General features: G+C 52.9%; 6 protein-coding genes and 1 non-coding gene across 7 annotated transcripts; 4 read left to right on the top strand and 3 right to left on the bottom strand.

Annotated features, from left to right (window-relative positions):
• Window positions 1-33: 33 nt before the first annotated feature.
• On the top strand, window positions 34-1,777 carry J4E79_007556 (uncharacterized protein; the record flags this gene model as incomplete). The annotated part of the gene is made up of 2 exons (XM_049356420.1): window positions 34-76; window positions 132-1,777. 2 exons carry the CDS (start codon window positions 34-36, stop codon window positions 1,775-1,777), a joined length of 1,689 nt encoding a protein of 562 aa, XP_049209307.1.
• A 592-nt stretch (window positions 1,778-2,369) lies between these two features.
• J4E79_007555 lies at window positions 2,370-2,442 on the bottom strand. The gene has a single exon. It is a non-coding gene; the product is annotated as a tRNA-Thr (tRNA).
• A 1,122-nt stretch (window positions 2,443-3,564) lies between these two features.
• J4E79_007554 (uncharacterized protein) lies at window positions 3,565-5,118 on the top strand (the record flags this gene model as incomplete). Its single annotated transcript, XM_049356419.1, has 1 exon — window positions 3,565-5,118. The coding sequence occupies one exon, from the start codon at window positions 3,565-3,567 to the stop codon at window positions 5,116-5,118; it is 1,554 nt and encodes a 517-aa protein (XP_049209306.1).
• A 679-nt stretch (window positions 5,119-5,797) lies between these two features.
• J4E79_007553 (uncharacterized protein) lies at window positions 5,798-6,968 on the top strand (the record flags this gene model as incomplete). Its single annotated transcript, XM_049356418.1, has 2 exons — window positions 5,798-5,837; window positions 6,088-6,968. 2 exons carry the CDS (start codon window positions 5,798-5,800, stop codon window positions 6,966-6,968), a joined length of 921 nt encoding a protein of 306 aa, XP_049209305.1.
• Window positions 6,969-7,950: 982 nt separating this feature from the next.
• J4E79_007552 (uncharacterized protein) lies at window positions 7,951-9,022 on the top strand (the record flags this gene model as incomplete). Its single annotated transcript, XM_049356417.1, has 4 exons — window positions 7,951-8,136; window positions 8,227-8,453; window positions 8,538-8,817; window positions 8,879-9,022. 4 exons carry the CDS (start codon window positions 7,951-7,953, stop codon window positions 9,020-9,022), a joined length of 837 nt encoding a protein of 278 aa, XP_049209304.1.
• Window positions 9,023-9,558: 536 nt separating this feature from the next.
• Window positions 9,559-11,384, bottom strand: J4E79_007551 (uncharacterized protein; the record flags this gene model as incomplete). Its single annotated transcript, XM_049356416.1, has 3 exons — window positions 9,559-10,152; window positions 10,208-10,845; window positions 10,901-11,384. 3 exons carry the CDS (start codon window positions 11,382-11,384, stop codon window positions 9,559-9,561), a joined length of 1,716 nt encoding a protein of 571 aa, XP_049209303.1.
• Window positions 11,385-14,994: 3,610 nt separating this feature from the next.
• On the bottom strand, window positions 14,995-16,109 carry J4E79_007550 (uncharacterized protein; the record flags this gene model as incomplete). Its single annotated transcript, XM_049356415.1, has 2 exons — window positions 14,995-15,632; window positions 15,683-16,109. 2 exons carry the CDS (start codon window positions 16,107-16,109, stop codon window positions 14,995-14,997), a joined length of 1,065 nt encoding a protein of 354 aa, XP_049209302.1.
• Between the last annotated feature and the right edge of the window lie 524 nt (window positions 16,110-16,633).

The following is a 16,633-nucleotide window of genomic DNA, read 5'->3' as shown; positions in this document are numbered from 1 at the left end:
TGACTTCCTCATGGCCTTCTGCTGCAACAGTCCATGGCTCGTTCGCTTCCGAAATGCGTCGACACGTTGATCATTGGTACGCCCTGGGAATAACACGCGCTCCGAGGCGACATGCTGATTACAAATTCCAGGCAATGGGCCGTCCGCGCTCATCCTCTCGTACATCCTACACGGCCATATCCCCTACTACATTGGCGGCCATCATGACGCGATTCTCGACGCGAAACTGCAGAAATCGCCCAACCTGCTGCATCTGACGCCAGACCTCTACGCGCATTTCCTGTCCTCGTTGCGCTACTCGACCCAAGCGCTGCCCGTCAACACGCTACTCGATACCCTCGTTCGCCCGAATGCCGATACCGAGTTGAATCCTACGTCCTGCATTGAGTGGCGATACGAGCCCGACAAGGCGATACCCCATGTCGCGATTGGAGACACGGCGCATGCAGGCGGACAGTGGGCGGAGAACCCGGTCTCTGCGAGCGCGGACATTGGGACGCTGAGCTATGCGGAACAGCTGAGCCTCCCGGGCTATTCGTACGCGGATCACTTGGCTAAGAGCGGAAGGGAGGATGAAGCCGAATTCGTGCGACCATCGAGGGTGGAGGTTGCTGACTATCTGAGGACATACCCGGAAGCTGTGGGTATCGCCGATAGCATCTACACTGGGTTGAAGGTGGAACATGTACATCGAACGGTTCGCGGGTTCTCCATTGGCAGTCTAGGGATCCGGTGCAAGCATCTTGTGCTTGCCTCTGGTATCTTCACGGTCAACATCCCGCCGCCTCAGTACCTCGCGCCCGTTGCGCAGATGGAGTCGCCAGAGGCGCCTCTGCTTGTCATTGGATCCGGATTCTCCGCTGCCGATGTCATCATATCAGCGCCTCCAACTCGCAGGATCATTCACATCTACCAGTGGGCTCCCGAGAAGAGGCCGTCTCCACTACGAGGCTGCCACCACACCGCATACCCGGAGTATGCGACGGTCTATCGGCAAATGAAGCTTGCAGCAGTCGCATCGAAGAAGAAGACCGCAAAGTCCCCTTCTGTGCGACGGAAATCAAATCCATTCCAACAGCGCGACTGGTCCCTCTACGAAGGCCTGACCAACGCCGAAGTCATGCGCGCATCCACCTCTGGGAAAACAGCAACCGTCACCCTCCGCCTCCCATCAGGAGAAACCATAACACGCGAAGTAGGCGGCCTAGCCTACGTCGTCGGCCGCCGCGGAACCCTAGACTTCCTCTCCCCCAACCTCATTGCCGAGATCCTCAACACACCCGAGCACACTACTCCTCCCGACACGCCTTCCATCCACCTAATCTCCGGCCGCACCCTCCGCGCAAAAGCCGAAGCCACGTCCCTCGAAGTCGCCCGCGACGTCTTCATCATCGGCAGTTTAACCGGCGACTCCCTAATCCGGCACGCAATCGGCGGCTGCGTCTTCGCTGCTGGCCGCATTCTAGGCGCTATACCGACATCGTACTCTCCGTACAGTTCCCCCTCGCCTACGTCTTCGACACCGCGGTCTGTGTCGCCGGTGTCGACGTCTGATACTGAGGTTGCGGCTGAAGATGGACTTGTCGGTGATGGACTTGCTGGGTTGAGGAAGGAAAGGAGTGGCAGGCGCACGCCTGGTGAGGCGACGAATGGGCATGCGGATTTGCATGTTGATCGCAGGAAGCTGGTTAGGGCGGTGGAGACGGCGCAGGTGGAGAATAGGTATTGGGTTGATTCGGGGTGGTGGGCTGGGGGGTTGGGGCCGGGGAGGCGGTGATCGTGGAGATGGATGAGAGAGTTGCTGGCGTTGGGGGGAGTTTGTACATACCCATTTTCATGCGAATATATATCTACCTTTACACATCTCGGGCCTCTATGCACATATACGCTCTGTAGCTCAAGACAATGCGTGGTCAAGAAAGAACTGTTCTGAGGGGAATCACCGTACTAGCTGTTCTCTACAACATCTGAAGCTCCAGTGGCTTGTCGGCACACAGCAAATGTATGGAGCTTTAGCACTGAGAAGCTTTGACATATTAAACATACTTGTTGAGGTGTGTACAGCAACAAGTAGCCACTACACAAGCTCTTCAAGATATTCCCATCCTGGGGTTATCACAAACTAGAACGTGGAAGCTTGTTCGTTGTAGAGTCTCTAAGTTAATCTCTGTTTAACGCCGACAAAAAGCAGGAGTAAGCGGTTCAACGCCTTTTAACCCACTCGTACGGCGTTCTTAGTAAGGAGACGGAATCGTGCCTCGAGAGAGTTCGTACATAAGTGCTGCAGGTCGAGTGCCCCCCAAAAAAAGATGCGAGAAGATGGCTGAACAAGAATTCCAAACCTCAAACAAAAAAGAGACCGTGAACTATGCCCACTACCCGAATCGAACGAGTGATCTTCGCATTACAAGTGCGACGCCTTACCGCTTGCTGGATGTATGTTAGATGATGTTGGTGGTGGAGGTGTTGTATGGAGATGAACTTACGCCAAGCGGGCAATTACTGGTAATTGATGGCAAAAAGTGGCAACTGTAGATTTATGTACTTATGAAATGCAAGAGCATCCAAAAGATTCGTTTAGTGGGCAGAGCGAGAAAACGCAAAGCCCCGCAGTGGCTGCGGGGCTGGATTAAATTCGCTTGGGCACCTACAAACTTCAGCACAGCGGTAACGTTGCTTAGTGGGGCCTGCTCTGTACTAGCTCCTGTTGGGTCGGTTTCACTTTGTCACTGATGGTAAGGGTGTTATGATATTATTAAGACACTGGAAAGAAGTGAAGCGATTAGTCTATCAATTTTGCTATCTAGATAGGCTCTTGCGGTGTTTGAGGCCAATTCTGTGTAGCTGAGGTTACTGAATTGCGACGACCGGAACCACTGGCATATTCAAAGTCTCTTGGACTGGAGAACCTCTGAAGGAATGCATGATGCTTGAGTAGAGTGTTGACGGAATTGGGAGCTGTTATTTCATCATATGCATCCCAATCATCACTGACTAGGATATGCTCGGGCTTAACTACACAACAGATGTTTCGAAAATATAACGGAAAACTTGAGATACGGTTGCCAAAAGTTTGCAATCCCATTCCCAACTTTGGAATCGTTGTCGTGCGCCCTCGATTGTGTTGAATGACACCTGCAGCAGCAAATGTGACTCGGCGCGCAAAGTTGGCAAGGGGGTTCAGCGCATCCATGGATGGTCTGGAGATTCGATGTGTAGCCTCAACAATATTAGGCGGCAGCATTCACCACAACCATCCTGTGGTAAACGGGAGAGTAATCGCAACTATGCTGATTCACCAACTACCCCGTGGGTTATTAGTGTTCCGTGGCAAAGGCCGATCATTCAAGGTTAGCCTCACCTTTGTCCCGTAGTTCGAGCGTAAGCTCCGACCACCGCTACATCATCGCCGCTGTAAAGGCAACACGTAGACCAAGACTTTCACCCTACACCATATTTCCACACTACAGTCCTTTCCGATATAAACCTCTGTCGCAGAATCTGGCATCCGATCACACACAACTCAAAACCTCAATCCAGAATCAGACCAGCTGAACACCTAGGATGGCGGACAGCGGCGTGGACATCGCATCCCTCACAGCCGACCAGCAAGCCGCGCTCCAGCAATACACCGCCGTTACCGACCAAGCAACATCCGACGCGATACCAATTCTCCAACGCGCGCAATGGAATGTCAACATAGCAGTAACCCGCTTCTTCGACGGCGAACCGACCGAAGACCCAGTCGCTGCCGCCGCCGCACAATTACCACCACCCCAAGACATCCGCCGACAAGAGACACTGTTGAATGGTTTTGCTTCACCGCGATCTTCAACAGGTAGTGGGAGGAGAGTCAGGATAGAGCCTGCGCCAAGGGTGGTCCCGCAGCCAGAAAGCCAAGTCACCACACAAGTTCCGCTGGTGCTTGCGATATTCTTTGCGCCATTCTCGCTCGTGTACTCGTTATTCGCAAAGTCTTTCCGACTATTAGGCTGGCTATTCCCCTTCCTACCCCGCGCATGGGGGAGGGTGACGGCTAGCAACATCAACACACCCGCCTCTCAACGCAGCGCAAGCGGACGCCGACCTTTGAACCCACGAGATACCGCGGCGCGATTCATCCGCGAGTTTGAGGAGGAATATGGCAGCCACAACCTCCCGTTCTTTGAGAGCGGTTACGCACAAGCCTTCGATCTGGCTAAGAAGAACCTTCAGTTCTTGATGGTCGTGCTAGTCAGTCCCGAGCACGATGAGACGTCTTCCTTTATAAAGGACACACTGCTAGCACCAGAAGTCGTGGAGTTTGTACGAAACCCCGAGAACAACATCATACTTTGGGCGGGCAATGTGCAAGATTCGGAGGCATACCAGGTTTCTGCCGCGCTATCGTGCACAAAGTTCCCTTTTACCGGCCTGATCGTACACACACCTCAAGTGTCATCGACAGCCATGGGAATCGCGGCGCGCGTAGCCGGCCCTACAACCCCGCAGCAGTACATCGCAAAGCTAAGACAGGCGATGCAGCAACACACAGAGCCGCTGAATCGCGTACGCAGTCAGCGCGCTGAACAGCAAGCAACAAGGAATATCCGAGAACAACAGAACAGCGCATATGAACGCTCACTTGCAGCGGACCGAGAGAAGGCGCGCAAGAAGAAGGAGGAAGCGGAGCGGAAAGCCCGAGAAGAAAAGGAAGCACTTGAGCGAGAACAAGCCATTGAACGATACGCACAAAACCTTGCCCAATGGCGCAAATGGCGTGCCGCATCTATTCGCTCTGAGCCCAGTCCCGATGAAAAGGACATCGTACGCATCAGTCTTCGCATGCCTAATGCCGAACGTGTGGTCCGCAAATTCGCCGCGGATGCTCACATCGAGGAACTCTACGCGTTCGTTGAATGCTACGATATCCGGCAGTCTGAAGAAAGCTCACAGGAGAAAGTCGAAGAGCCGAAGGACTTCGAGCATGAGTACAAGTTCCAACTGGTCAGCCCTATGCCGCGCGAGGTGTACGAGCTCAAGACTGGTGGCACGATCAAGGAGCGCATTGGACGAAGTGGTAATTTGATCGTTGAGCGGACGGATCTTGAGGATGAAGAAGACGAGGAGGAGGAGTAATCGCATGAATATAGTCATTGCGCTGGCGTTACGCATTTCTGCTCGACTTAGCGTGGGACGTGGTGGACATCCACTGAGGTTTTTGATATGATAGATACGTTGGTTACGAATGTGAAGATGTATGTACGGCCAATCACGTACATCTCTACCATATGCAGTGCTATTTTTGTCCTTTTGAGCCCGATTGCCTCATAAGTAATTGCAAGACGATGAACACAGCCACAACTGTGCTTCGAGTGCTTGTATCGGGTAGGCTACGGCTGTCTCGGGTGCACGGGCCATATCTTAGTGCCGCTCCCGGTTTCGTCGACGGGTGACGCATCACAAGCGTAGATCGTCCAATCTGCCCATCGCGTTCCTCCAGACAAGCCTCCGATATGATCGCATCAACAACATAACATGGACAGAGCGAAGACTCGCAAGCCTCATAAGAAGTCGCGAAACGGCTGCTTACCGTGCAAAGGCCGACATGTCAAAGTGCGCCTTCCCATTCGAGTTACGAATTCTACTTGCGACTAACAAACTTCGAAGTGCGATGAACAGAGGCCCAACTGCGCAAACTGCGTGAAGCAAGGCACGGTGTGTGAATACAGACCCTCCACCAACCGCGAGAGTCGTGAGGCGTCCCATGTATCGCCTTTGCCGGTCGGAACACCAGCTTTTACGCCGTCATCCACAGATGGTCATGCCAATGCTCTTGATCAGCAACCATTACCAGAGTTTGGAACCATCGATCTCAATGGCGCATCTAGCCGGCCTGATCTGACGCTGAATATACCGCAACTACGGTTGCTCCAGTACGTCCTTCCAATTCGATCTTGACGCTCTGAGAGTGTCTCACTCTACCTCCAAGACCGGTCATAACTTTCGGTCACTAGAACATATTCACTGCTTACGGAAAATATCAAGAAGTTTGAACTGACTCCGTGCGCAGTCACTATACTAATGTCACCGCCAAAACCCTCGCAGCGAATAATACTGAGGCTGAGGATGTGTGCTCGACCTTTCTGATACAGACAGCTTTCGATCATCCCTACCTCCTTCAGGCAGCTCTTGCTCTCAGCGCGCTACATCTGAGCCGAACTTCAGCTCCAGAAGAGGCTCCGCAATACTCGTACCAGGCCGAGAAGTACCATGACGCAGCTCTACTTAGTTTCCAAACATCGGTTCGCGACATCGATCATTCGAACTTCAAAGCGGTTCTTCTGTTTGCCGGAGTCCTATTCCCACACGCATGTGTAGCTTCAGTTGCAGCTCACTCGGATATGGAGCACGCGTTCGACAGCGTGCTTTCTAATCTGGTTTTGACCCGGAGGATACGGCCCATGGTGACTGGCTTTTACACGGAAATGAAGGCGAGCGAGTTGGGCCGCATGATTCCGGACGACGTCAAAGATATTGATTGGATGACAGAAGAACAACCACCCAATACTGAACTTGTGCAACTGCGTAAGTTCTCGGAGGTCGTCCATCATGTCTATCCTCCCGATATCGTGGATGCATATGGCTTTGCCTGCCATATCCTCGAACTGGTCTTCCAGGTCGCGGAAAAGTCTGATAAGCCGCCTTCCGACGCGTTGCTGAAGATTTGGATCCACCTCATCTCAAATCGCTATATCGAGCTTCTATCGGAGAAGCAGCCGGGATCTCTAATCATCTTTGCACATTACGCGGTCATGATGCACAGAGCGGCAGCGAGTTATTGGTATCTGGAGGGGCTCGCAGAGCAGATACTCAAGATCGCGGATCACATGGTCCCTAGCGAGTGGAAGCAGTGGCTTCAGTGGCCCAAGGAGCAGATACGAGGTGGCTCTGTTCCGCCGACACCATATTCTGGACATGCGACATGAAGCCTTGGAACTTTTCTTGGCATTCGACATTTTTATCATTGTGCGCCGAGCTGTGTACGCTCCCGACCTGCTGCAAAAGGCGAGATGTTCCTCCATGGAACAAATCCTCCGACGCAGGCTATGCTGCCCGTTGCGGAGACGCGGAGGTTGCAAACATGCTTGATTACCGCCAGCTTGCGCACAACTATTGCATCGAAACAACATCCCTACGCCAAATCAGTATTGATTATTCCTTCCACCAGACTGCTTTGGGATATGCTTGCGAAGAATGTGTGGCTGGCTTGACGAAGTCTTGTGTCGTAAGTGGAATCAGGCTAGGCTCGAGTATCCGCATGTTGACTGATCAGGTAGACTACCTTTACAGGACTTGGCTGGTCAGCGTAGAACACGACCATTCGAAGCGATGATAGTTATCAGGGGGAGGCTGTGCGAAACGTGCGAAGCAGCCGACTTATCTACTTGCACGCACCACGTCAAGATTTACGACGTATTCTGGAAGCGACATTGAAGACTTCCTCCTGCTACCCCGTGTTTGACACCACTGTACGCGAGGAACTAATGTAGGATGTTCGAGGAAAGAACAAAAAGAGTGGAGCTCAGTATTCTGGCAACAATGCGATTGGAGTGTCGTATCTGGATGCGCTAGTCGTATGCACAGACCCTTCTCCTTCTCTATCCGGGATGTGTACGCATCCCAACTGAAGGCGGGAACGTTGCTCGGACAATCTATGTACGGGTCCAGGGAATCTAGATACGGGATACGCTAGGTAGGCTGTGCCCCGCGGCTTCTCATTATTACTTCTATACATAAAGACGTTGCTATACTCTTCTCCATCAGCCAGCCTCAGTCCACATACCAACAGTCCAACAGTGTACTACCACAGACACTTCTCAATCTCTCGAATACATTGCCACAACTTTTCAATCTGATTCCGTGGTACCACAAAGGCTCTTGCCTCAAACCCCCTTCCTCCCACCCAAGATGTCGACACCGGGACCAGTAGACGACTCAAACGCGATACCAGAGTACGTACTCTGGCCGTACACACCTACCATCGCAGCCGGTGCCATCACCGCCGTGATCATGTTCATACTGTTCTTCATCCACACATACCGCCTTGTCAAGAACAGAACATGGTTCTGCATACCCTTCGTCATCGGAGCTCTGGTATGTATCCAATCCCCCCTTCCAACCCTCCAGTTTCTGGTTACAAAAGCTGCTTAGCCCAAGAAAACACATTGCTAACACCCACTCCAGTGCGAAGCCATAGGCTACTCCGCCCGAGCCGCAGCCCACAACGACACCGAGAACAAAACCCCCTACATCATCCAATCCACACTCATCCTCCTCGCACCCATCCTCTTCGCCGCTTCCATCTACATGATCCTCGGTCGTCTCATTCGCCGTACAGACTCTGCTGAGTACTCGTTGATCAGAGTGAACTGGTTGACCAAGCTCTTCGTTGGCGGTGATATTCTCTGCTTGTACGTCTCCACAAAACAAAACAAAACAACACAACACAACACAACTCCCAAGAAGCCATCCATCATGCTAACACGGTATCCCAGTATGATCCAAGGCGGTGGCGCCGGCATGCTCGTATCCGCCTCCGACGCCTCTGGCTTCAAACGCGGCGAAAACATCATCCTCGGCGGCCTCATTCTCCAAATCCTCATCTTCGGCTTCTTCGTCGTCGTAGCGGGTATCTGGCACGTTAGACTCCAAAAGGGACCTACAGCTGCATCGGCAGATATTCCGTGGACGAAGTTGATTTGGTTCTTGTATGCGGCTAGTGTGTGCATTACTATTCGTAACCTTTGTAGGGTTATTGAGTATGCGATGGGCAAGGTATGTTTTGTCCTATCTTTTCGATTGCTGGTTGAGTGACACTGCTAATGGATGGAACTAGGATGGTTATCTGCTGTCTCACGAGTGGCCGATATATGTATACGATTTTTTGCCTATGATGATTACGCTTATTGTGTGTGTTTGGTGGTACGACCCCAACATTAAGCCGGCTCGCAAGGGAGATATCGAGTTCGCTCGTCGGTAGATAGGCTTGGAATTTGTTCTTGTTAACGGCAGCGTATTACAGCTTGAGGTTGGGAGGGCATGGTTCTACCAGGTTTATCAATTCGACGATGAGAGCGGGACCTTTATTACTGGCAAGCCGCATGTTGTTTTCTTTGTGTAGCGTTCATGTTGATGCTTTGGAGTTTCGTAGGAAAGAGCGCTTAGCGACATGGGTTCATGGGGAATCCCTTTGGATTTAAGTATAGATACCTAGCATAGCACATACAGGCCTTGTTTGTCTGACTCTACAACCAGTCCATAGCTCATATTATTGACTCTGTATTAAGTACGTATCTCTCTGAGATCGTTATTTCACCTCATGCACGGAAAGGTTGAACAGGTCTGCAGCCTACATAAAGACAAAAACATGTAAAGTAGGCGACCCAACGTCAAGGTAGGCTTCATGTTGTTCACTTTCGCTTTTATTATGGACTTGAAACCACACATGTCCCACGTCTACTTCTGAACCTCCCTCTCCCTCTTTCCCCCTCTCTAAACTAAAGCTCTCAAACCAGACTACTCCTGTCTCTCCCTGGCATCATCAATCGCCTTATCCCAATTGTAAAACTTCATATAAATCCCCTCGGATATCGTAATGCAGGCCGAACCCACCGCACACCCCGTCCAAAGCCCCACCAACTTCATATCCTGCTTGAAACAAAGGAAAAGCGCCAACGGCACCGCAATAACATAGTACACAAAGAGATTGCACCAGCCGCCGATATTCTGTTTTCCCAGTCCACGGAGTAAAGCGTTTACGAGCGCGGTCGTGGAATCCGCGAATTGGAACGCAGCGAGTAGGGGCAGTACGGTGGCGACTATGCTGACGACTTCCGGGTCGCTGGTGAAGGCTTTGGGGAGGACGTTTCGACAGGCGGTTAGGAAGGCGAAGTCGATGAGGCCGATGGCGAGGAAGGTTAGGATGTACGTTTTTGTGGCGGTGCGGGCGGCGGAGAGGGAGCCGGCGCCGATTAAGTTGCCCAGGCGGGTGGAGACGGCTACGCCGACGGAGAAGGGGACGTGGTAGATGGCTACTGCTAGTGTCATGACGATTGACTGTGCTGCTAAGTGAGCTGTGGAAAGATAGCTTGTGGAGAAGGTAAGAATGTCCTACTAGAGGATTAGCATGTGCTCCATGTCCGAGCATGCAGTGCGTGAAACTTACGAAAGCTAGCCACTCGGTCTCAACCATGACGATACCTGGAATCGCGAGTTTTGCCATTGGCCCCCAATGGGTGAACGCATCCTTCGTGAAGCCGCCCCAGCATTCCAGCGAAGACGGGTTAACGAAGTATACGTAAATCCAAAGCAGCAGCGGTAGGAGGTTGTTGGAGACGACAGTCGCGAGAGCGGCACCCGTGAGATCCCAATCCAGAACGAAGACGAAAATATAGTTCAAAGCTATATTGATAGGCGTCGCAATGAGCAAGACAAAGAGCGAAGCGTTGAACAGGCCTTGGGCTTGCGTGAATCGCTTGCCAGCCTCGAAGATGGCGTATCCTGGTGCTCCAGCGAGGAGTAACGAGAGGTAGTATCCAGCGAGATGCGCAATCGCCTTCTCGGGAACCAGGGCGGCCAAAATCCAACCTGAACATAGCCAGATAGCTCCGATGGGGATGGACACAGCTAACATGAAGAGGATCATGCGTTGGAGGTGGAGACCTACCATGGTCTTCTTTCCAGAGCCGTAGGCTTGCGCGCAGAGAGTGTCTAGTGATGTGGCCAGTCCTTCGTAGATTGCTAGTCCGGTGATGTTGGCTGTCATTGTGGCTAGCGAAACCGCACCAAGCTCATCCGTTCCGACTATACACAATAAGAATCAGCTTGTGTCCAATGACTTTTGCGATGTCAAACGTACTATGCCCTACGACAAATATCGTCACCAAACTGAATGAGTACTGCAGCAAGTATGTCCCCATCAACGGAACGCTGTACTTCAGCAGCAACTTGGCTTCCTGTCCCGCCGTGGTCCCCAGCTCTTCTGTCGTCCCATCTCCGCCCAGCAGACTCTCAATCTCAGAGGGATCCGGAATTGCGCCATATTGATTCTGCTTCGCCGCGTTTTCGTGCGCCCTGAGTAAGCCGACGCGCTCAGCCGTGCTCGTCGAGAACCTGCGCGCCTCGGGAGCGTCCATTGTGTTATAGGTAACGCCGCCACCAGATGTAAAAGGGAACGGAACAAAACCCAGCGCTAAAGACGAGATGTCATAGTCGTTCTCCAAGTGCGTGACCTCGATGTGCTGGACTTTGTCCTGGTGTTTCGCTCTCACAGTCGTCGGCTCGGGCAGCCAAAGTGGGGCTAGGAGCTGGGCCTCTGCCGTCAATGGCGCATCTCGGCGCATGGCGATATCGGGCAGCTTGCAGCGAAGCAGTAAAGCGTCGGACGACTAACGAGGGGCGGGCATAGTCCTGCCTGTGCCGTGTGGAGTTTGCGTGCGACAGGTGCCCGGATGCGGGAATGTTTGTCCAGAGTCTGCAGCTTTTCACGAGGTAAATGTGGTGCAAGATGGGCACTGTCGTGGGCTCATTTCCCGCGCTGGGCTGGCACCAGGGTCTCCGCTGCTCTCGTTGCCATGTTTACTGCGAGCTGTGCCTGCACCGACCATTCGCAACGGCGGGCCGCGAGACATAGTCTGGTAAGAGCGAGGCGTTGGGGTGCGTGGCGATGATCGTACCATCGTAACGCGCTTCGGAAGGAATCCCATTGGCGCGCACTGGTTCGTGATTCAATCATCTCCGAACCTCCCGGTTCGCGCTACTGTCGAGCACGTATGCTGGATTACCTCACCGAGCATTTCCATTCAAGCGCAAACTGTACTGAAGACGGGGAGGACGATTCGACTAGATGCTGTCTATCGCAGCGGGAGCATGCGCGAGGCGAGAATTGCGAAGTTTGGCTGATCTGCGTGTAGCTTTTCATCATCTCAGAAGAGAACTATCCTCAGTCAGCATAATGTCGACTATTCTTTCCTCGATAAATGATGTCAACAGCTCTGATTGTTTCCTACGTCACATACATCGGAGCTGCACTATCGTCGTGCAGATGCGTTGTCGAGCATGAAATGGAGCTCAAGGTCTCATACTGCGTTAACAAGAACGAAGAAAGAGACTTGATGTACCTGTGCTACAGACGAAGAATGGACGTCAGTGTAACGTCGCCATGACGGCTAAGGCCTGATACAAGGCAGAGCGAGCCACAACCATGTTAGTCTCGACACGGGTGAGCGACCATGCCCAGGAAAGCCGTCTTGCACTCTACACCCAACTTGACAAGTATCAAGAAAATCGACTCGAGTTCAGGCTCCCATATTCGTACCCGCTGCTTTCATTAACATCTACCACATCTTCCGCATTCTCTCCGCTGTGTCGTTGGCGCGTTACGTATCTGCGGGTTTCCATACTGCGTTTCATGTAATCTGATAATCGGATCTGATCAAGAGTCTACCGCGAGTTCAATCACGTCCTACCTTGCTAGTATTATATGTCAGGGGTGCCTCCTCCTACCCTTGCAAGGAGGCAGGTTATCTGGTATACCTTTTAGGAGATCCCAAATCTGATACATAAGATTGTTGTGCATACATATGATACGAAGCCAAACCCGGATTTCAGCGAAATAGAAACACTGCAACCATATCTGCGTAGCGCCAAGCACGTACATTTGATACACCTCGAGCGGTTGCTTCCTTGTATACATGCTGTCATTGCATATTCTTTTGTGAGAATGCTTCAAGTTGAGCGTGGGCCGGCCCGTCTCACAAACGAAGTACGAAGTGTTCAACAATGATTGCTAACACATGACCTCGAGAGACATCGCCCCAGTGTCTTCAATCTACCAATGTACGCCAAGAACATCTACAGAACAGCAAGTCAAATATACCAATTATCAGTCACCGTCTGACATCACATCACATCACATCACCCTTTGAGTCCCAAGAGATCACCCGCCGACATTCATGTAACCATCGTGACAACCGTGAAATGTAACGCTATTGCGCTCACATTCTCCCGGTGGCACACACACACACCACACATCTTACATCACCCAAGCACCCATCCTCATCTTTATATCCATCCCACCCTTATTCCCAGCACCGCTTACCCCATCCTTCTCCGAGCGATCCGAGAATCTCCTCGCCACAGCCCTAACCCAACAGAATCCCATCATCGAATTTCGTGTGTAGCCCAAAAACCCGCATGTGCCAAAACGCGTAGGTACACCCCCAATATTCACGACTCAGAAAACCTTCCGCAGCACCCACCCCACGACCTCGCGCAAAGCAAGTAACCCGGCGGGGCGCAACCAAAAAACCACGCCAGGCCGGCCAAGGATTAGGCCATCTGGCACTTGCTCATCTTGCGCTCGGCGGCATTCATGGCGGAAAGCAGGGAAGACATTACGTCAGGGACGGTTTTCGCCCAGTCCGCCGAGAGGAACAAGCGCGGGGTGGGGTGGCGCGCTCGCAGACGAATCGCGTGAGAAGAAAACGCGAGGAGTCGACTAAGCGGTTGTACGTAAGAGGTAAGCCGTCCTTTGTGCTATGTATGCCGTGCCGCTCACGACTCGCATCATCGTGCGATCTGCCCGCCTATTTCATTCCGCACTGCGTTCCGCGCTGTACTCCTGGGGTGGAGGAAGGATGCACCTGCTCAATCGGATGAGTGTTCCCTGGCGAATCGATGAGGGTATATCCCAATCCTTTTCCACCTCAACGGAAGTACCGGCAAAGCGCAAACTTCTTCCACTGCACTCATGGCGTGACTATCTCTCATGCATCTGCATATCGAAGGTTTCTTCCATGGGAGGTTTTCTACTGGTTCGTTGCTAGAAACGAACTTCCTTGGATCTGGAATAGGTTTAGATGTATCCCGGGGTAATACATGATACTACAACGCATCCAGCATAACGTGCAAACAAACGCCTAGGTAGGAGTAGGCCAGCTGCAAATCCATCTATCAATAAAAACCGCCCGCCCCCACGAACCTACGAAAACAACGAGGAACGGGAGCAAAGTGGGCCGAGCGCGCGTCTGCATCGTGCATCGGGCGTAGGCGGCGCAAAAAGGTAAAAGGAAAAAGCGGTTGACAGGACCCTGTTACTGTACATACATGCAATACTTCCGGAGTCCCGTACCGTACAAACCTTCACGCGCGCGTTGAGCTGCAATGCATAAGTGTAAATGTGGAGTTGAGCACTTAGGCCCACCGCCGCACCGCGTGGGAGGAGACGAGACAAAAGGGAAAAAAGGAACATTGATGTTGATCAGAGCTGATCGGAGCCGTGCACGCGCGACGACGACCTGTGCAATTAGAGCGGTAAAGGAGAAGGACAACGCGACGACGCAATGCGACGCGTGTTCTGGGCGAGGATAGACGTCGTGTTTGATGGCCATTGGGGAGTGGGTGATTCTTTCTTTTCGTGGCTGGGATGCGCAGAGTGAGGCTCAGCGAGTGACGGTGCAGGCAATGCAGGTTGTGATGATCGCTGGCTGCTGGGGTGCACGTGGGTGGCTGTGGCCGGCTCCGAAGACCGCACGTCGCTCACTGTTGAATGATGGAGCGCGTGCTGCCGACGCATAACGATCTTCAATTCAGACATTGTTGAATCGCGTGTGTATTGTGAACTCGTGAATTATTATTACGGAGTAATAGGAGTACACCTGTGATCGCACAGACACGAGACGGAGCTCAAACGTGACAAGACTGAAGATGTGAAGAATTTGAAGAATTTCATTATGTGATGACGTGAAAGTGAAACCGTTGACGATGTCAGATGTAGTCTATGAGACATTCCAGCCCAAAACGTGAAGGGAAAAAGCCAAGCCTGGCTTGTAAACATGGAACCGATCAGAGGGTTCTTACATGGAGTAACGCCGAGAAATGCAATGGACAATATGTACAGACCGAATGCATCGAATATCGACAATGTGAAGTGAACGCTAATGCAGAGAGAAATCAATCAGGCCTCGCGAGGATCGCGGCAATGGCGTCACAAGGAGCGCAAGGCTGGGGTTTGCGTTGCGGAGCTTCGGCAACTTGAGGCGGACATACGCACTCGTCCTCAGCGGAGCTGGAATCGGAGACGGAGATCTGACGTGCTTGCGTCAGGCCCGGGGCGTTCATTGGGACGAAGAAAGATTCGCGGCGATCGTACTGCGGGGTGCAAGAGCCGTCTTCATTTTCTAGGAAAACCGATGCCCGTCTCGAGAAATGGCCTCTGGACGGTGCGTCGTCGCACGAGGGGTATGCAGTGCCCCAGAAGGGCAGCTTTGGAGGCGTGCCTTGGCCGTTGTATGGTACGTAGATGGATCCACCACGCGGCCTCAGGAAAGGGCTTGGGTCGTCAAAGTCCTCGAATGGACTCTCGCTGGCACTCTTGTCCGACTCCTCTTTTGTGGCCTCGAGATGCGACCTTTGTAGTGCGATCTCGAGTTCTTCGGGCGAGAAAGGTTGCGAGGGGTTGCGAGTGCGGTCTGAGCCAGTAGCGGGTCTCGAAGGCTGTTGGAGCTGGACGGAGCTGGAGCGGCGAGCGCCTTGTGATTGTTTCCGGCGGGCGTCGCGAGGGTCTTCGGTTGGATTACGGGAGAGGCCCACTGGGCATGTTAGTAACGCAACGGTTATATGCAAACATAGTCAAACACACCATTGAGCACATCTCCTTCGTCGTCAGACGCCTCCTTGATGTTTGCCGGCCTGTCGTCACCGGCGATGCTCGCTCCGATGCCGCTGTCTACCCACTCTTCAGCATCGTAGTCGGAAGAGCAACTTCCTCTCCGACTTCGGTGCATACTACGGCTGCGGCTTCTTCTCCTAAAGCTGCTCCTGCGGCTCGGTAGCCTGCTACCCATGGGTGAGTACAGTGAGGCGTTGCTGTGGCGGCGCCATGCAGTCGAAAAGCTGAAAGCCTCGAGCTTTTTCTTGTGTTCGGGGTCGACGGCGCGACGGTACTTGAGGGGAGGCATCTTCTCTCCAGGCTTGTAGAAATCCGACTCGGGCTCCTCTGGTTTTGCATTCTTGTGTGAGCCAGCAGTGAGGACGCGCTTTAAGCGAGTGCGGAGATGGCCAGGCATTGTGGGCGAAGAATAACAGAGCGGGTGGGTGGTGGCCGGTACGGAGCTGCGGGGGTGATTGAGTGGTAGAGGAGATTAAGGTGGTAGAGTGTGGGTGTTGTGTGAATGCTGAGAGTGCAAAAGCGTTGTTGAAGAACAAGCGCAGAGGCACTCGGAAGGATGGTCCGGTATGATGTCGGCAGCAGGGTGAGGCTGATTAGGGAGTGGGTCGGAGCACAGACGCTGGTGCTATCCTTGCCCTGGTCGGGTGCTGGGCAAAAGATGGAGTATCCGAAACTGCGGTGGGACGCTCCAGAGGTCGGGCGCTGAGCACTGGGGAAGAGGGAGGGTTGGATGATATGGCGACAGCTGCAGCGGATGAAACGCGCTGCAAGGCTAGAAGAAAACGCGGAGAAGCGCCCTGCACTCAATACGGCGGTGTTGGGCGTAGGCTTGGGGGTGACGGAGGCTCGCTACGACGCTGAGCCGAGTCGCGAAGGGGGGGTCAACTGCTCCCACTGCGCGACACTATTGCTGCATGCATC

This window comes from Alternaria viburni, assembly GCF_023758015.1.
Source record: "Alternaria viburni strain BMP 2772 chromosome Unknown scaffold_16, whole genome shotgun sequence".
NCBI classification, from domain to species: domain Eukaryota; kingdom Fungi; phylum Ascomycota; class Dothideomycetes; order Pleosporales; family Pleosporaceae; genus Alternaria; species Alternaria viburni.
The sequence above is the reverse complement of the archived record's forward strand: the minus strand, read 5'-3'. Positions and strand labels throughout refer to the sequence as shown.